This window comes from Pogona vitticeps, chromosome 2 (assembly GCF_051106095.1).
Source record: "Pogona vitticeps strain Pit_001003342236 chromosome 2, PviZW2.1, whole genome shotgun sequence".
Classification (NCBI taxonomy): Eukaryota; Metazoa; Chordata; class Lepidosauria; order Squamata; family Agamidae; genus Pogona; species Pogona vitticeps.
In genome coordinates this window covers 31,952,455-31,967,502 of record NC_135784.1, presented here as the reverse complement: position 1 = coordinate 31,967,502, position 15,048 = coordinate 31,952,455, and the positions used below count along the sequence as shown (strand labels likewise).

The window sequence follows — 15,048 nt, the reverse complement described above, 5'->3', positions numbered from 1 at the left end:
CTTCTTTTAGTATAACTGTATAAGTCGATGTAAATGTACTCTCTCACTCTCTGAAATTTTACCTTTCCCCTACCCAGAACTATTCCCCCAGCCCTAAATCCCCATACCCTATTAAATCCTATCCTCATTGAAAAGGAATTTTTTAAAAATGTAAAAGAACATCCAAGCACAGAAGAAATCCTTCACATCCTGGTACCATGGAAAATGTTTTGTTTATGGTTCAGATTTCACATGTTGCGAATGGCCAGACAGTAATCACAGGAGAGGAATCTTACAAAGGACTAGAATGTAGGTATGTTTTTCTTTATCATTGAGAGGGAGTCAAGGGAGTCATAAAATAATGGATAGGAGGATGATCTGGCAGCCCTTGGCCTGAACAGAAGGGGGGAGGGGTAAAAGTAAAGGTTCCCCTTGACATTTAGTCCAGTCGTGTCTGACTCTAGGGCATGGTGCTTATCCCCATTTCTAAGCCATGGAGCCAGTGTTTGTCTGTAGACAGTTTCCGTGGTCATGTGGTTCGAGGTGGTACCTATTTATCTACATGCATTTTTACATGCTTTTGAACTTCTAGGTTGGGAGGAGGGGGTACCATGGCTGTAACTACTAATTTCCATGTCCCAAGCTCCGCATGGGTTTTGTGAACACTGGAAGAAGATGGAAGAATTACCGGTAGGTAAGACTCCTAGGCCTGTGCATACAATGAACTTAAGAGTTCTACTATTTTGTATTTTCTTCTACCTGAGAAGAGGTTGGACTAAGTGTCCATGCTAGGGAAAGACATTTTCACACATTGCTTGGCACATATTACCAAAGGGAAGGTTGGCACGCTTAAGTTCACAGGATCTCACCTCCTTCATAGGTGCTTTTGTTGGGGACATAGGAGAGGGCCTTGTCTGTTGCTGTACTAGAATTTGGAACTCCCTCCCACAGGAGGCCTGATTGGCCTCCATCTCTGCTGCTCTTTCACAATCAGGTGGAGATATTTCTTTTCAGGCAAACTTTCCCTTAGTGACTGGCTGCCTGAGTGGGTTTTTTTTCCTAGATTGTTGTGCCTTACTGTTTTGAAGGGACGTGGTGGCGCTGTGGGCTAAACCGCAGAAGCCTGTGCTGCAGGGTCAGAAGACCAAGCAGTCGTAAGATCGAATCCACGCAATGGAGTGAGCTCCTATTGCTTGTCCCAGCTCCCGCCAACCTAGCGGTTCGAAAGCATGCAAATGCAAGTAGATAAATAGGGACCACCCTCGGTGGGAAGGTAACAGCGTTCCGTGTCTAAGTCGCACTGGCCATGTGACCACGGAAGATTGTCTTCGTACAAAAACGCTGGCTCTATGGCTTGGAAACGGGGATGAGCACCGCCCCCTTTACCTTTTATTGTTTTGAATGTCTTGTTTGTGTTGCTTTTGTTTACTGTTTTGATTGGCAGTCCCACATAGATTGTGTTACAGTAATCCAGCCAGGAAGTAACTAGGGCAGGTGTCAGAGTGGCCAAATCAGAGCTCTCCAGAATTGGACTTAGAATGGCTCACGCCCAGAAATGAAATGTCAGCAGATTCTTTTTGATAGTCATGGACTGTATGCCAATCATTCTTTGCTGTTGGCTGCAGCCACTCACTAAAGCCTGCAGTTAGGTTTCTGTAGTGTAGTGATTGTCATGTTTGCCTCACATGCAAAAATAGAGAGAAACCAAGGAGAAACAACCACAGAGTATCTTTTCCCCTCTGTTTTTGCCTCATGGAATAATGTAAAAACTTTTCAGTTGAAGATAATAAAAAAAATCTTACACTTTATAGTTTACTTTGAACAGAACTTTAATCTGTGTTCTTCAATTCAAATGCATTTCATCATTTTAAAATTACTATTTAAATTTGTAAAGACACTATGCAAAATAAAACAATGTTGTCTCAACAGAAGACTTTTTAATGATAAGAAGAAATGAAATTAGAGTGCCTAGCACACGAAATACTGCAGGTATGCAACTAAAAGTATATAAAACGTGCAAATTCATGGTTTTAAAATGTACAAAACGATGCAAACTTTCATTCATAACTGCCTATGCTACAATTGTGTCTGAATATGGTATTAGATTTGTCGGCTGTGTTCATTGCTTCAAGTGGTCACTCAGTCTTGTTTCATATTTTCATTAATGCAGTACTGGCCCTCTTGACTAAATGAACACTTTGTTAAAACCAGCAGGGCTCATTTTTAAGTACTGTAGCTGCCATGGTGTAATGCTGGATATAGTGTGATAAGGTGTGATGCCTGGGTGCAAGCAGAGCAATGCCTTTGCTTTTTCTTTCAATCTCCCTGCAAGAAGGTAACCAGGCCCACCTGATCTATCATAAACGCAACAGCAATTAAAAAAAAAACCCTCTCCATTGCCTGGAATCTGGGAGTCTGTTGACTTTAACAAAGGTTTTTCCCCCCAAAAGCTCAGAATGGTAAGGACTGTTCTAGTTCAGTGATGGCGAACCTTTTTAAGCCCGAGTGCCCAAACTGCAAAAAAAGCCCAACCCAGCCGGCAGCTGGTGGTGGTGGTAGTGGTGGCAGCGGAAGTAGTGGCCGAAGCGGGAATCCCAGGCATGGAGGTGCCTCCAGATCCCACTCTGGATCCACCTACAGTCATGCCCAACTCTGCCACTACCTATAGTTCGGCCGGCCCACCAGCGCCAGCTGCTCCGGATCCTGGCCCACCGCCTGTTGGGGCACTAACACTGTGGCTGCAGTTGCCTCCTGAGATTTGGCTGCCAGAGGTAGCGATCCAGCGACTTATGGCTCGTGTGCCCACAGAGAGGGGTCTGTGTGCCAGCTGTAGCACACATGCCATAGGTTCACCATCACTGTTCTAGTTCTTTCATTCTCTATGCCCTCACAGCCCCCCTCTTCGTTGATGTCCTCGGAGGATCTCTACCAGTGTTTCACATCTTTTTCTGCCAGGGGCTTTCTTACGGCTATTTCAGCAGACTGTTCTTCAGGACTCTCAAAATTCGTTTTCTGCTAGACAAAACGGGCTCCAATGATGTCCCACCAAATGCCTGGGGCATTCCCCTGCCTGCTCCCCACTAAAGGAATTGCATCTCCTTCCAAAATGACAGATTTATGTAGTGTTTTCTGCTTTTCACAGCAGTACCTTTGTAAACTGCAAGGTTCAAAATGACAGCTGCAGATTCAAGTCAAAGATGTAGGTTTCAAACAAAGGAATGTGGTATATCTAACCATGGTTGCTGGAACTGTTAGGTTTTTCCTGCCCCATGCACAGCTGTTTGGTGCCAAATTTGATGATGGGTAGAGGATGAGTTTTAGTGGCCTAATACAGTGGTGCCTTGCTTAACGGGTGCCCCGTTTAACAACGAAATTGCATAGCAATGAAGATTTTGCGATCGCAAAAGCGATCGCATTGCAATGTTTTAAATGGGGAAAAATTGCTTTGCGATGATCGGTTTGCTGTTTCGCTTACCGATTATCGTATAGCGATGATTTTCCAACAGCTCATCAGTGGTTCCAAAATGGCCACCGGGTAAAAAAATGGCTGCCCGCTGTGTTTTCGCGCCGATTCCTCGCTTACCAGGCAGCGAAAATGGCCGTCGTATGGAGGATTTGCGCTTAAAGGTGAGTTTTAAGCCCATAGGAATGTATTAAACGGGTTTTAATGCATTCCGATGGGCTTTTTATTTTCGCATAGCGATGAAATTGCTTTGCAGCGATTTTTGCTGCACCGATTATCGTCGCTATGCGGGGCACCACTGTATAGGTATTGCAAAGCCTTCCCTTCAAATTGTCTACAAAGACTTTTTTTAAAAAAATTGAATCATATATATATATACTGTATATGATTCAGATTTCACATATTGTGAATGGCCAGACAGTAATCATAGGAGAGGATATATTATATACAGTATAGATATATCTTACTCTATATAAAACCTATGGAATTGCTTTCTGGAAAAGTTCTTCATAAGATATATATATAAGATACATATACAGTAAATATCTGTCTGTCTGTCTTTCTGTCTATCTATCTATCTATCTATCTATCTTGATATTGATATAAGATATATATCAATATCAATATGAAGAACTTTTCCAGAAAGCAATTTCATAAATTACAGAAAAACTAACTGAAGCCACTACTGTCTCTTTTCTTCAAAACTGATTCATCGTATGATTTTTTTGTGGGAGATTTCTGTGGGGTCCTACAAAAAAAGGTATATTACTGCAGATTAGAAATATGCACCCAAGAACTACAAATCATTACATCCAGATTCAATACTCACAATCACATTGCTATTTTAAGCATTAAAATATTTCCTCTGAAGCATACGGTGTAGAAGATGGTATTGGCACATGAGCACATGTGAGAAATGCACCCATTACTGAGAAATCTTTGTATAGCATACAGTATGTTTGTCTCTTTTATTAAGTTTGAAAAGACAAAGAAGTCGGTTAGGATCAGATAACAGACACCAATGTATTGGAAATATAGAAATATAATCCCATTGGGATACCTGAGGCCCCTTAAGTCTTTGTTTGAAGCTTCTTAGACTTCTAAGTTAAGAAAAACAACAACCCAGGAGGTGAAAAGGATACTCTCTGCTTCAGGATATCTTCAGGAACAGTTTTTTTTTTTTTGGCCATACAGTGGCATTTAATGTGGTGGGTGCTAGAAGGCCAACTTTTGTCTGTGAACCTCTTGAGGTTGCCCATATCTGTATGGAGGTCTTTTTTTTTTTTTTTAGATCTACAACTAGATCTACAACATGTATGCATTATTTCGCATTTTCATCAGAAAACATTATTCCCATATTTTTCTTATCCATACTCCTCACACCATTTTTTTCACAGAAGTGTTGGAGAAGTAGGTTCAGGCCAGGTAGCCCTACCTCAATCATATTTTGTGAGTGATTATCTCACTAGAGACAACACAAAGACTATCCTACCATGAGGTGGAGGAAGCTGTGTAAGCATAGTCAGACAAAAGAATGTGGTAACACCATGAAGAGTAACTTTTATGTTTGAATGTAGGCTTTTGTAGATTAATCTGCTTCATCACATATTTTAGATGAAGTATGCATGAAGGTTTATGTTGAAATACAAAAATAACTCCTTTAAGGTGTTACCATGATCTTCTGCCTCAAGCAGTAGGTTTTGGGATATCATGAAAAGCAGCAAATTTGTGACCATTTGATTTATAATTCCTATATTACGTTTTTTTAATTGTCAAGGGTACAAAGAGACATGGGATTTCCCTGCTGGATTTTCTGAAATAAGTGGACTGCTGCTGAGTACTTGCTCAGAGTAAGTACAGTACTGTGCTTTGTTGTTCTGCCTCTCAGTCAGCAAATTGTCTTGGGTTGGTTGTGGACTTGGCTATTGCTTAGTGTAGTAAGTAGGTGCACTGAATCATTGGAGACCTGGTGGGTCATCTCCTCCATAGGTTCCATTGACCCAAATAGGTCTACAGTTGTCACTCGCTGTGCTAAACAGCATGATTTCAGTTGAATGCCAAATCTCTTGCTTCCCGCCTTGTGTGTTTTGTGTATGAGGGAAAGATTTACCACAAACCCTCCCAGAGACCATATTTATGAACAGAAATGTTGGAAATATGATTTTTGCCACACAGAAAAGCCACCTGTTTCCCGTTTTTAAGTGTCGCGTGGAAGACAAATACAGAATTATGATGAGGAAGGTTGATATCCGTTGCTGGACCTGAGTGAAAACTGACCTGGTCAAGTCCCTCCACGAGGGCAGGGGGGCGGGGCCAGAAAAAGAAACTGGCTAATCGATTCTTTTACGTCACAGCAGCACACAGATATATATACCCACACCCTGTCGCGCCTCGTTCACTTCTCAGCGTGGCTTTGGCTGAGTCGGTAGAATGGTACGTGGGAAGCGGGTGCAGGGCAGTCCCCAGGCGGCCGAAGCTTCCACCGCGGCTGCCCTTGAGCCTGCGAAGAAGGGAAAGAATCGCTCCTCGGGTTCTCTTTCCCAGCTTATTCTTCAGGCCTTCGAGACCGGGCTTCCGCGGAAGGGGCTGACCTTGGCGGCCCTCAAGAAGTCCCTCACGGAAGCTGGCTTCAACGTCAACAAGAACAACAGCCGCCTCAAGAGGGAGCTCCGCACCTTGGTTTCTCACGGGCTCCTGGTCCGCGTCACCGGCCGCGGCGTGTCGGGCACGTTCAAGCGAGGCCGCGGTCGGGCGGCCAGAAAACCCACCAAGTCGGAAAAACGCAAAGCGAGAAAAGCCACGGCCGCCCAAAGAGCGTCTGCCAAGAACCATAAGCCGAAAAAGCCCAGAAAGAAACAGCCGGCCGTAACTAAACCGAAAGGGCTTCAAAACCGAGCTTCGGCTGCTGGTTCTGATCGGAAGCGCCAGCTTAACAAGCATCAGGCAACGAAGAAGCCTGGCTAATAATCATCTCCCACATTAGCAAATCTTAAAAGGCTCTTTTAAGAGCCACTCAGAACTCCCTGAAAGAGCCGATACAGGGATTGATTTGTTTTTTCAATAGTAAGAAAAAAAGGCCTGATGATTTTAATAAAGTGGTTGCACTGTTTTTACATAGATCAGAACGGCAAACTTCCCCCCCCCAAAAACCCTAACGTTTTAAAAAGACGGTTGAATTATGCCCCGTAAATTCAAATTACAAGTAAATTTGGGTGCGTTTGAAATCTGGGTAGGGGTCAGAATTTCAGATGTTTCATCTGTGAGGGGATTTTAATGGTTATTGCAAATACCTGCTCCCGCGCAATTCCGGCATGAAAAAGCACGTTTAACAGAAGTCATAATTTCGCTTTCAGGTAAACTCGAGATATTTTATCGATGACCCGCGTCACTTCCTATGGGGAAGCGGCGATTCGCCTCCTGAATTCTAGTGTTACTGCCCAGGAATAACTACACCGCACTGGGTGCAGCAATATGTTTACAGTCACCCGACATTTTCACTTCCAGGAGGCAAGGATCGGTAATACTGTAATTCTGACATACAGCATTTGTCTTATGAGCTCCTTTCCATAAGGTCTCATTTTAAACTGTCCCCAGTCCTAGAATCGTTTTTAACTGGCTCTGAGAAGAGCCCTTCACGTTTGTAATAGGTATGTAACTAGGCAACTTTTTCACTCAGTGCACGGGGGGAGGGGGGCAACGGCTGAGCCAGACTCCGATATATCCTCACGTAAAAATTCGGCAGCTTTAGCCCATCTAGTATTGGCACTTCCATCTCTCCGACAACAGAAGCGCTTGGGTATTTAAGCAGAAGTTGTATACAGTAGTAACTTCCCTTCAGTTTGTGAAGCTCCCAGTTATTCCGCAGCATCAGGTGGAAGGTGCCGCAGGCCAAGTGGGCGCTTGGGTATCCCTGGCGACATTGCTCGGCACGAAAATAACCTCCAGTCTTTCCGCTACTATAAAAACTTTCTATACCTATATTACCAACACCCACACCTTCCAGACAGAAGCCATGATTTAAATACGTTGCATTTCAACTGACTTTTATAAGTCCAGAAAAAAAATGTAGCTTCCCTAAATATGATTGGTCCAGGCCTGTAAACCAATGGGAACCAGGGTCCTTTTTCATTCAATAAGAAATAAAATCCATGTCAGCCCAAGTGAGGCATTTCTGAGAAATACCAAATCAGTTTTGCAAACTGTTTAGAACAATGAACCAGTACAATAATTTGTTTATTCAGCTTTGGTTTTGGGAAATGTTGAAATTCTGAGTGGCAAGAAGTGGCATGTGTGGCAGAGAATTTCCTCTTATCATGGCCTATAATCCAGTGTGTGGCCACAGAGAAGCCAAGACAGATAGACAGGAAGGAAGGGAGAATTAAAGTTATTTCAGGGTGTAAAGAAAGTCCTTTGAAAGGAAAGATAATGCTTGGGTCTGTTTAAAAGACCTAGTAAGGTGCCTTTCCAGAAGTGCATACAATTAGGCACGATGGAAAGGAGGCAGATAAATGTTCTCTCTGGCTAACTAACTAAAGTTAGAACTAAAGTGAGAAATTTATAACAGATGAAGTAATTCTTCACCTAACACATTCTACGGAATTTGCCATTATACTAGATTGTGATGGCTTTTGTTACTAGTTGATTTTTATCATTTTGCAGCAATACACATTTTACAGTGCTATGTATTCTCTATATGGCATGGATCCTATTTGAGCCACTATAAGCTGGTTCTGACTTGACAAGAAATAACAAGATCAAATCATGCCAAAACTCTCACTAGGAGCTAATGAGTACACTATTTTGGACACATCATGAAAAGATAAAACGCAGTGGAGAAGACAATAATGCTAGCAAAAGTTCAAGGCAGTAGGAAAAGAGGAAGATTGAATTGTGAGATCAATTTACTTTAGAAAGACACAGCTTTTTGTTTGCAAGACCTGATGGAGCAGAACAGTTAATGATAGGATGTTTTAGAAGTGATTAAAGGGTTGCTAAGTCAGATGTGACTTGATGGCCCATAACAACAATAAATACAAAACTGCTGCTTTAGTTGTGGGAAGTATTACTATTCTTATTTCTTTATTCAGCTAATTTTGGCTTTCAAAACCTATATCTAAATCAGTCCCTCTTAACAGTGAGCTCAGGACAATAAACACAGAATCAAAATGAGGCCATTGGGAAACATGCTTAAGGATCAAGGATTCCAAGCTCCACAAATGAAAAATTTGAAACAACCCAAAAAACTATTCCACCCACCACCGTCAATTAAAGGAGGATTAGATATATGCAGCATATTATTGAGTGTTGGCAAGAACAAAGCTTGGACTAATTACTCTTTTGGACTGCAGCTGTCAGATTCCCCAAACTGGCACAGCCATGGCCTTGTTGGCTGGCCTACTCTTGGCACTGGAGTAAAAAAAAAAAGGGGGGGGATAGCAGACGGGGAAAGAACATTGCAATGAGGAAAGGTAGCAGCATTGCAGACGATGTTAACAACTGCTACCCAGACACTAACATCCCCTTCATTGGCAAGCTAGTGGAGACAGTGGTGGCCAATCAGCTTCAGGCTCCTCTCCTAGATGAAACCAGTGCCCTCGATCCATTCCAGTCTGGGTTCAGGCCACATCATGGCATGGAGACATCATTGGTCGCCTTGCAAGATGACCTTTTCAGAAAGGCCAACAAGGGCAAAACATCCTTGTTGGACCTATCAGCGGCCTTTGATCCCGTCGCTCATGGTAGCCCCCTGGGGAGGCTGTCAGGGTTGGGAATCGACAGTCTGGCCTTGGCCTGGCTCCGGTCCTTCCAGGAGGATCGTCCTCGGAGAGTTCAGCTTGGGGAGATGCTGTCGGCTCCGTGGACTCTCTATTGGGTCAATCATCTCCCCAAATGCTACAGTGGGGTCTTGACTTGAGAACTTAATCCGTATTGGAAGGCGGTTCTCAAGTCAAAAAGTTCTCAGGTCAAATCTGCATTTCCCATAGGAATGTATTGAAAACCATTTGATCCGTATCTGCTCTTTTCCGTCCATAGAAACTAATGGGAAGCTGCTATTCCGCCTTCGACCACTAGAGGGGGATATTTTGTTTCTTTTTTTCTTAGGTCAAGAAAGGTTCAGGGAAGGCAGGGAAAAGACAGTCCAGGCAGTACCAGGCAGTCCGAAGACTGTCTCCCAATCCACTCTCTAAACGCTGGGAGGAGTGAGGAAGCAGACAGGCACCCTTTTCACTGCCCAACAGTTAACTGAAAGTTCAAATTTTGCACTTTCCCTGCCTCCCACATGTTTTTTTTTCAGTTCTTAACTCAAATTTAAGTATGTAAGTCAAGTCAATATTTTCCTATGAGAGTGGTTCTTAAGTCAAAATGTTCTTAACTCGAGCCGTTCTTAAGTCAAGACCCCACTGTATTTAATATCTATATGTGGCCACTGGGGGAAATCATCAAGAGTTTTGGAGATTCATGTCACCCATATGCGGTTGACACTCAGCTCTATCTCTCCTTCCACCCTTCTGCAGAGGATGCTGTCCCGTTCCTTGAGTGCTACCTGGATGCGGTGCTGGGATAGATGAGGCTGAGCCCAGACAAGACAGAAATCCTGTGGTTGGGGGGGCCCTAGTGATTGTGGTCTGGGTGCCTCCCTTCCCTTCAGGGGAGCCACACTTTCCACAAAGGATCATGTGCATAGCTTGGGTGTACTTCTGGACCCAGCGCTATCAATGGCATCACAGGTAACGTCTGTGGTCCGTTCTGCTTATTTCCACCTAAAGCGGGTCGCCCAGCTACGTCCCTGCCTTGACACTGGGTACCTCACCACACTGCTCCATGCGTTGGTAGTCTTGAGATTAAACTACTGCAATGCCCTGTACGTGGGGCTGCTCTTGGGACTGCTACGGAGACTGCAACGGGTCCAGAACGCGCCAGACTACTGAGTGGGGTTAGAAAATACCAACACATTTCCCTCACCTTGGCTGCCTTACATTGGCTACCTGTTCACTTCTGTTTGCTTCAAGGTGATGGTATTAACCTATAAGGCCCTAAGCCAGCGATGGCGAACCTATGGCACGCGTGCCACAGCTGGCACACAGAGACCTCTCTGTGGGCACACAAGCCATAAGTCGCCATTGAGAAATACTTACCTGTCCTCTGATCCCAGATTTTGGCACTCCCCTCTGCTGGTGCATTGGTCCAGCAGAGGGGTGTAATGTTGACCATTACTGGTCTAGCCCAATGGGGTATTGGAGGACCGGTAAGTATTTCTTTGTTAATACCGCCCATAGGAAAAACAAACAAATAAGCATTTAACCCATGCAGTGCAGGACCACTTGTTTTTTTTTCCTAAACTAAAACCTCAGTATTCAGGTTTTAATTGCAGTGTTGGCACTTTGAAATAAATAAGTTGATTTTGTGTTGCAGTTTGGGCACTTGGGCTCAAAAAAGGTTCACCATCACTGCCCTAAACAGTTCGGACCTCAGTATCTAGCCATGTCTTCATGCTATTTATTTTATTGTATTTTATTATGTCTCCTATTGTATTTTATGGGATTTTGTTTTGCACTTTTAAATTTATTGATGTTGTTATATTTTGTGATTCCATTGTTTTTACTGTTTAGTTTGTTGCAAACCATCCAGAGCGGCCTCGGCTGCCAGATGGGCAGTATAGAAATTGATTGATCGGTTGATCGATCGATTGATCGATCGATCGATCAATCAATCAATCAATCAGAACAAAAACACTCCTTGGTACAAAGGGAAGATTGAACATGCCACAGAACAATCATACATTACAGACTGCTGCTAGGTCATCTCTGGTCTTTTTACTGAATATTTATGTAATTTTCAAAGTATATATCAATGTACTGTATATGTATAAATATAAGAAGAATTCAGTCCCTCTATAATGTGTCTTGGTTTGGAATTTGGTGTCACAATCTCCTCTATGCCCTTTTAGTAGTATTGGGCACCCTGCTGTTCTTGGCTTTTTTTGTGGGATGGGGAGCCTTACGCCTGGGGCTTCTTTGTTCTTGAGGAGGAGACACATTTCTACTCTGGCAACATCTGATTTTGTTTGTACTGCGGGTTTCCCGGCCGTAGGGACTTCCCTGCTCTTTCACTAAGGCTAGGACACTGCGGCTGGAGCACCTGGACTGTTCCGCAGTGATTTTGCAGACAGTGCTTCTTGCTCTCTTGGAAGAAGAAGGTACAGCCTGTCTTCTGCATTTTCTGGGACCTTCTGAACTAGAAGCAGCTTTCCTGTTTGATGAGTGGGGCCTTTTAGTCGGGAGCTGGGCTTTGCTGTTTGAAGGACTTGATCTTTTACTGGTAGAAGAGATACTCTGGGATCTCTTGGCAGAATTGCTTGAGCGGGCAGATTGTCTTGATTGCTTTTCTCTCGGTTGTAGTTTCTTGCCCGGGTTTTGGAGACTTCTTTGACCTTCTTGAGTCTTCTGCCCAGGGCTCTTTGCAGGTTGGGCACCTCCCTTCATCTTGGGAGACATACTTCGTGTGGCTTTTCTTTTGTCCACTCCCTGGGCCTTCTCTGTCCCAACCTCCTCATCCGAGTTTCCAAATATTTCAGAAGCTTTTTCCGGATACTTTCTGACGACAAAAAACATGGACCCACTTTGGTGAGTCATCCGCACCAAGGCGCCTTTGGAAACCAAGGAATTCAGTTTTCTCTTGAGATCGGGACAGTGTCTGGTCACATCGTAACCTTTAGTGCCAAGCATTTCCTTCAACTCGGCAAAAGTCAGCCCACTGTTTGACTCACGAGTGGCAAGAGCTCGGACGAGGAGCCTTGAGATATTAGGAAGGGACTCCGTAGACTTCAGGAAGAGCAGATCTTTTTTCTTTTGCATTGATCTCGTAATTACCGTTGGTCCTTCCATGAAACAAGTGCCTCTTTTCTTATTTTGGCCGGGCACCTTTTTTCTGGGAAGAGGGGCCCGTGCATGGGTAGGTGTCATCAGCTCCTGTGCTCTCATTTCTATTCCTGGGGTTGCTGTCATCCTTTTCTCCCTTACTCACCCTCCAGAGCCTTGGCTGAGACTGCTTCCTGTAGCCACAGTCTTAATTCTTTATAGATCAGAAGGTGACACAACGGAACCTACCTTAGTGGCTTCTCTTCCCGACAGCCAATCCCCTGCTTCCTTTCCATTCTTCAGAACCCACCCTTCATAGAACCTGCCCGGTCTGTTCCACCATTTCTGTTCTGTCATAAGAGGAGCCCTGCTGTGCCCGGGTTCAGCGGAGAACAGAGTTCCTCTCACTCATCATCAGACCAGCAAAAGCTGTTAGAAACAGATCTCAAATTTCTGTGTTTCAAGTTGCTTTTATAAGCCCTCAGATCAGGCCCAGCAAGAAACATGGTAGAATGGCCTGGGAATCTTTTAGCCCATGGGTCTCCTCCAGAGTTTAGTGAAGTTACATTTTAGGGACACAACTTCCAGAATCCTATTGGCCAGGCTGGCAAGGGATTTCTTGGGGCTATAGTCCACATAAAGGAACATTACTAAGCTTTGCCACAGAAGGCACACCTGTGGATGGGAATCTGATCTGTTCCCCATATCAAGGAATATCCACTTGCATAGGGCAAACACAGGGCATTTTATAGCTATTTTGCACAGAATGAGCTCAAAGTTGGCCTGAGGTGATGAAGGTCCAGGTGGCACACCTTTTCCCCTTTCACTTCACAGATGTAGAACTGGCTGGCAGCTGAATCCTACTTCAACGTTGGTGGTAGAACAACATTCCCCATCTGCTGTTGAGGACAACAGGTTACATCTGTCCTCCAACTGAAAGGAATGGCTGAGGGGCTGTTTCTGCTGCCTCCTCCAGGCTATCCAGAATTCTCCATCTGAGGAGAAACCCTCACTTTGTTTAATGGGAGATCCAACTCTCCTTTGTCTCAGTGTTCCCCTGGAAGGAAAAGCATGGAAGCCTTATTCTGTTGTCCATAATGAAGGGTGGTCAGTGTGCACACGGAAGGTGCACATTTTGTATCCTTGTGTGTTGATCAGTTCTCCTTTATTGTTTTCATGTTCTTTTAAATGTTTTATTATTTTTTTATTTTATTCATTATTAGCTCTATTCCTTGCACACAGTTATATTTTCATTCCACTTTCTCTCCCATGAGCTCAAGATGATCTGGTCCCTTCCCATTTTATCCTGACAACCATCTTGTAAGACAGGCTGACAAAGGATGTTTTATGAATTTTATGGCTCAGTTTTATTTAGAGCTCAGATTTATCAAGTCCCAGCTCAAGATATTTAACTCTTACATCACCTCAGCTCTTCTTTCTATAGCCTTGGTGCGTACATGTTGAACACATGTTGATTCTATGCAGAAGAGCTAGATTCACACACTGAGACCAGAGATGGGGGCTGTGATCAAAAGCCTGAACCTGCCACCCATTTGGATGATAATGGCTGAAATCCTGTTTCACTTTTTCACAAATAGCGTAATTTTGAAGCAAAATTGACACAATAAACCTCCGTAGACAGTATATGTTGCATATTGAGTTGTGCAGCTCAACATGCAAGAGATAATGCCTACAGAGATTTCTTAACTTGCAGCAATTTGTGTCTTAAAGTTACACCGTTTGCATACATGTGCATCAGGAATTCAGCCATTGTTTGATCCATCACCTGATGAAGTGATGATAACATTTAATTAGATAATATGCTTGTCCCCTGATTATTCCATGGATTCATCCATAGGTTGCAAGAGGTCAATTTGCCTTATTCCTAAGAGTCATTTTGTCATCATAATACTGTTTGTGATGCCTTTATATTAGACTGTATTGCATGATTCCATTCATATCAGCTGAGCTACAGAAGCCTCAACCTTGTGAAGCTCTGGATTTTGTTAGGCTAGGTTAGATCAGGGATGTACAAAGGGAAAGGGGCTGCTCTATGTGAAAACATTACTGGGCCAGGGAGGGTTCCTGCCATGGCTATTAGATTCGTTATATCAGCAGGCAAGCAGGGTAATGCCATTATAGCAGAGCATGAGGCCCCAAGTGGATTTGTGTTGCATGGTTGCCTAACTTGGAGGTTCAAGTAAGACTTTTAAGTGGGTGCCAGTGGTGTAGTGTATCCAGGGTTTGCAGGATTGAAGGTCCCAGACTTTCCGAGTGTCGCGGACTATGGCATCACCTGTACCCTTCTTCCACTCTTCCTTGTTACTTCCAAATTTAGCTGCAACCTTCATAGTTGCTGGGAGATATAATAGATTTTCCCAGTAACAGTATATTGTTGTACTTTATTTTGTGATGCAAGGAATTTGTGAGGGTGATTTGGTCTTGAATGTGCACTTAAAGCTATTAATTTTGCAACAGATCTGGTCCTTATTTGTAAACATGAACCAAGCCAGCTGTCTGTATTTTTGGACTCTCCTGATTGAGACAGCCATGGGACAGTCAAATTGAACACCAGCACCTCCGAATTTACCACGACAACCTTAGCAGGGACATCATTATGTTGCCAAAAATAAACACAAAAATACACTAATAATAATAAACTGAAGATTATTATTTTTTTCGTTGTCTTTCGTGCTTTACAAACAAACAGAAATAACATCAAGAGATGGCTGGTCGCCACCATGTTTC

At 43.6% G+C, this 15,048-nt stretch overlaps 1 protein-coding gene across 1 annotated transcript; it reads left to right on the top strand.

Annotated features, from left to right (window-relative positions):
• Positions 1–4,078: 4,078 nt before the first annotated feature.
• Positions 4,079–13,654, top strand: LOC110069951 (histone H1.4-like). Its single transcript, XM_078388774.1, has one exon. The coding sequence runs from the start codon at positions 5,873–5,875 to the stop codon at positions 6,404–6,406; it is 534 nt and encodes a 177-aa protein (XP_078244900.1). The 5' UTR covers positions 4,079–5,872; the 3' UTR covers positions 6,407–13,654.
• Positions 13,655–15,048: the final 1,394 nt, after the last annotated feature.

Coding starts and splice junctions, on each gene's coding strand:
- LOC110069951 (XM_078388774.1), top strand. CDS start 5,873: ATGGTACGTGGGAAGCGGGTGCAGGGCAGTCCCCAGGCGGCCGAAGCT.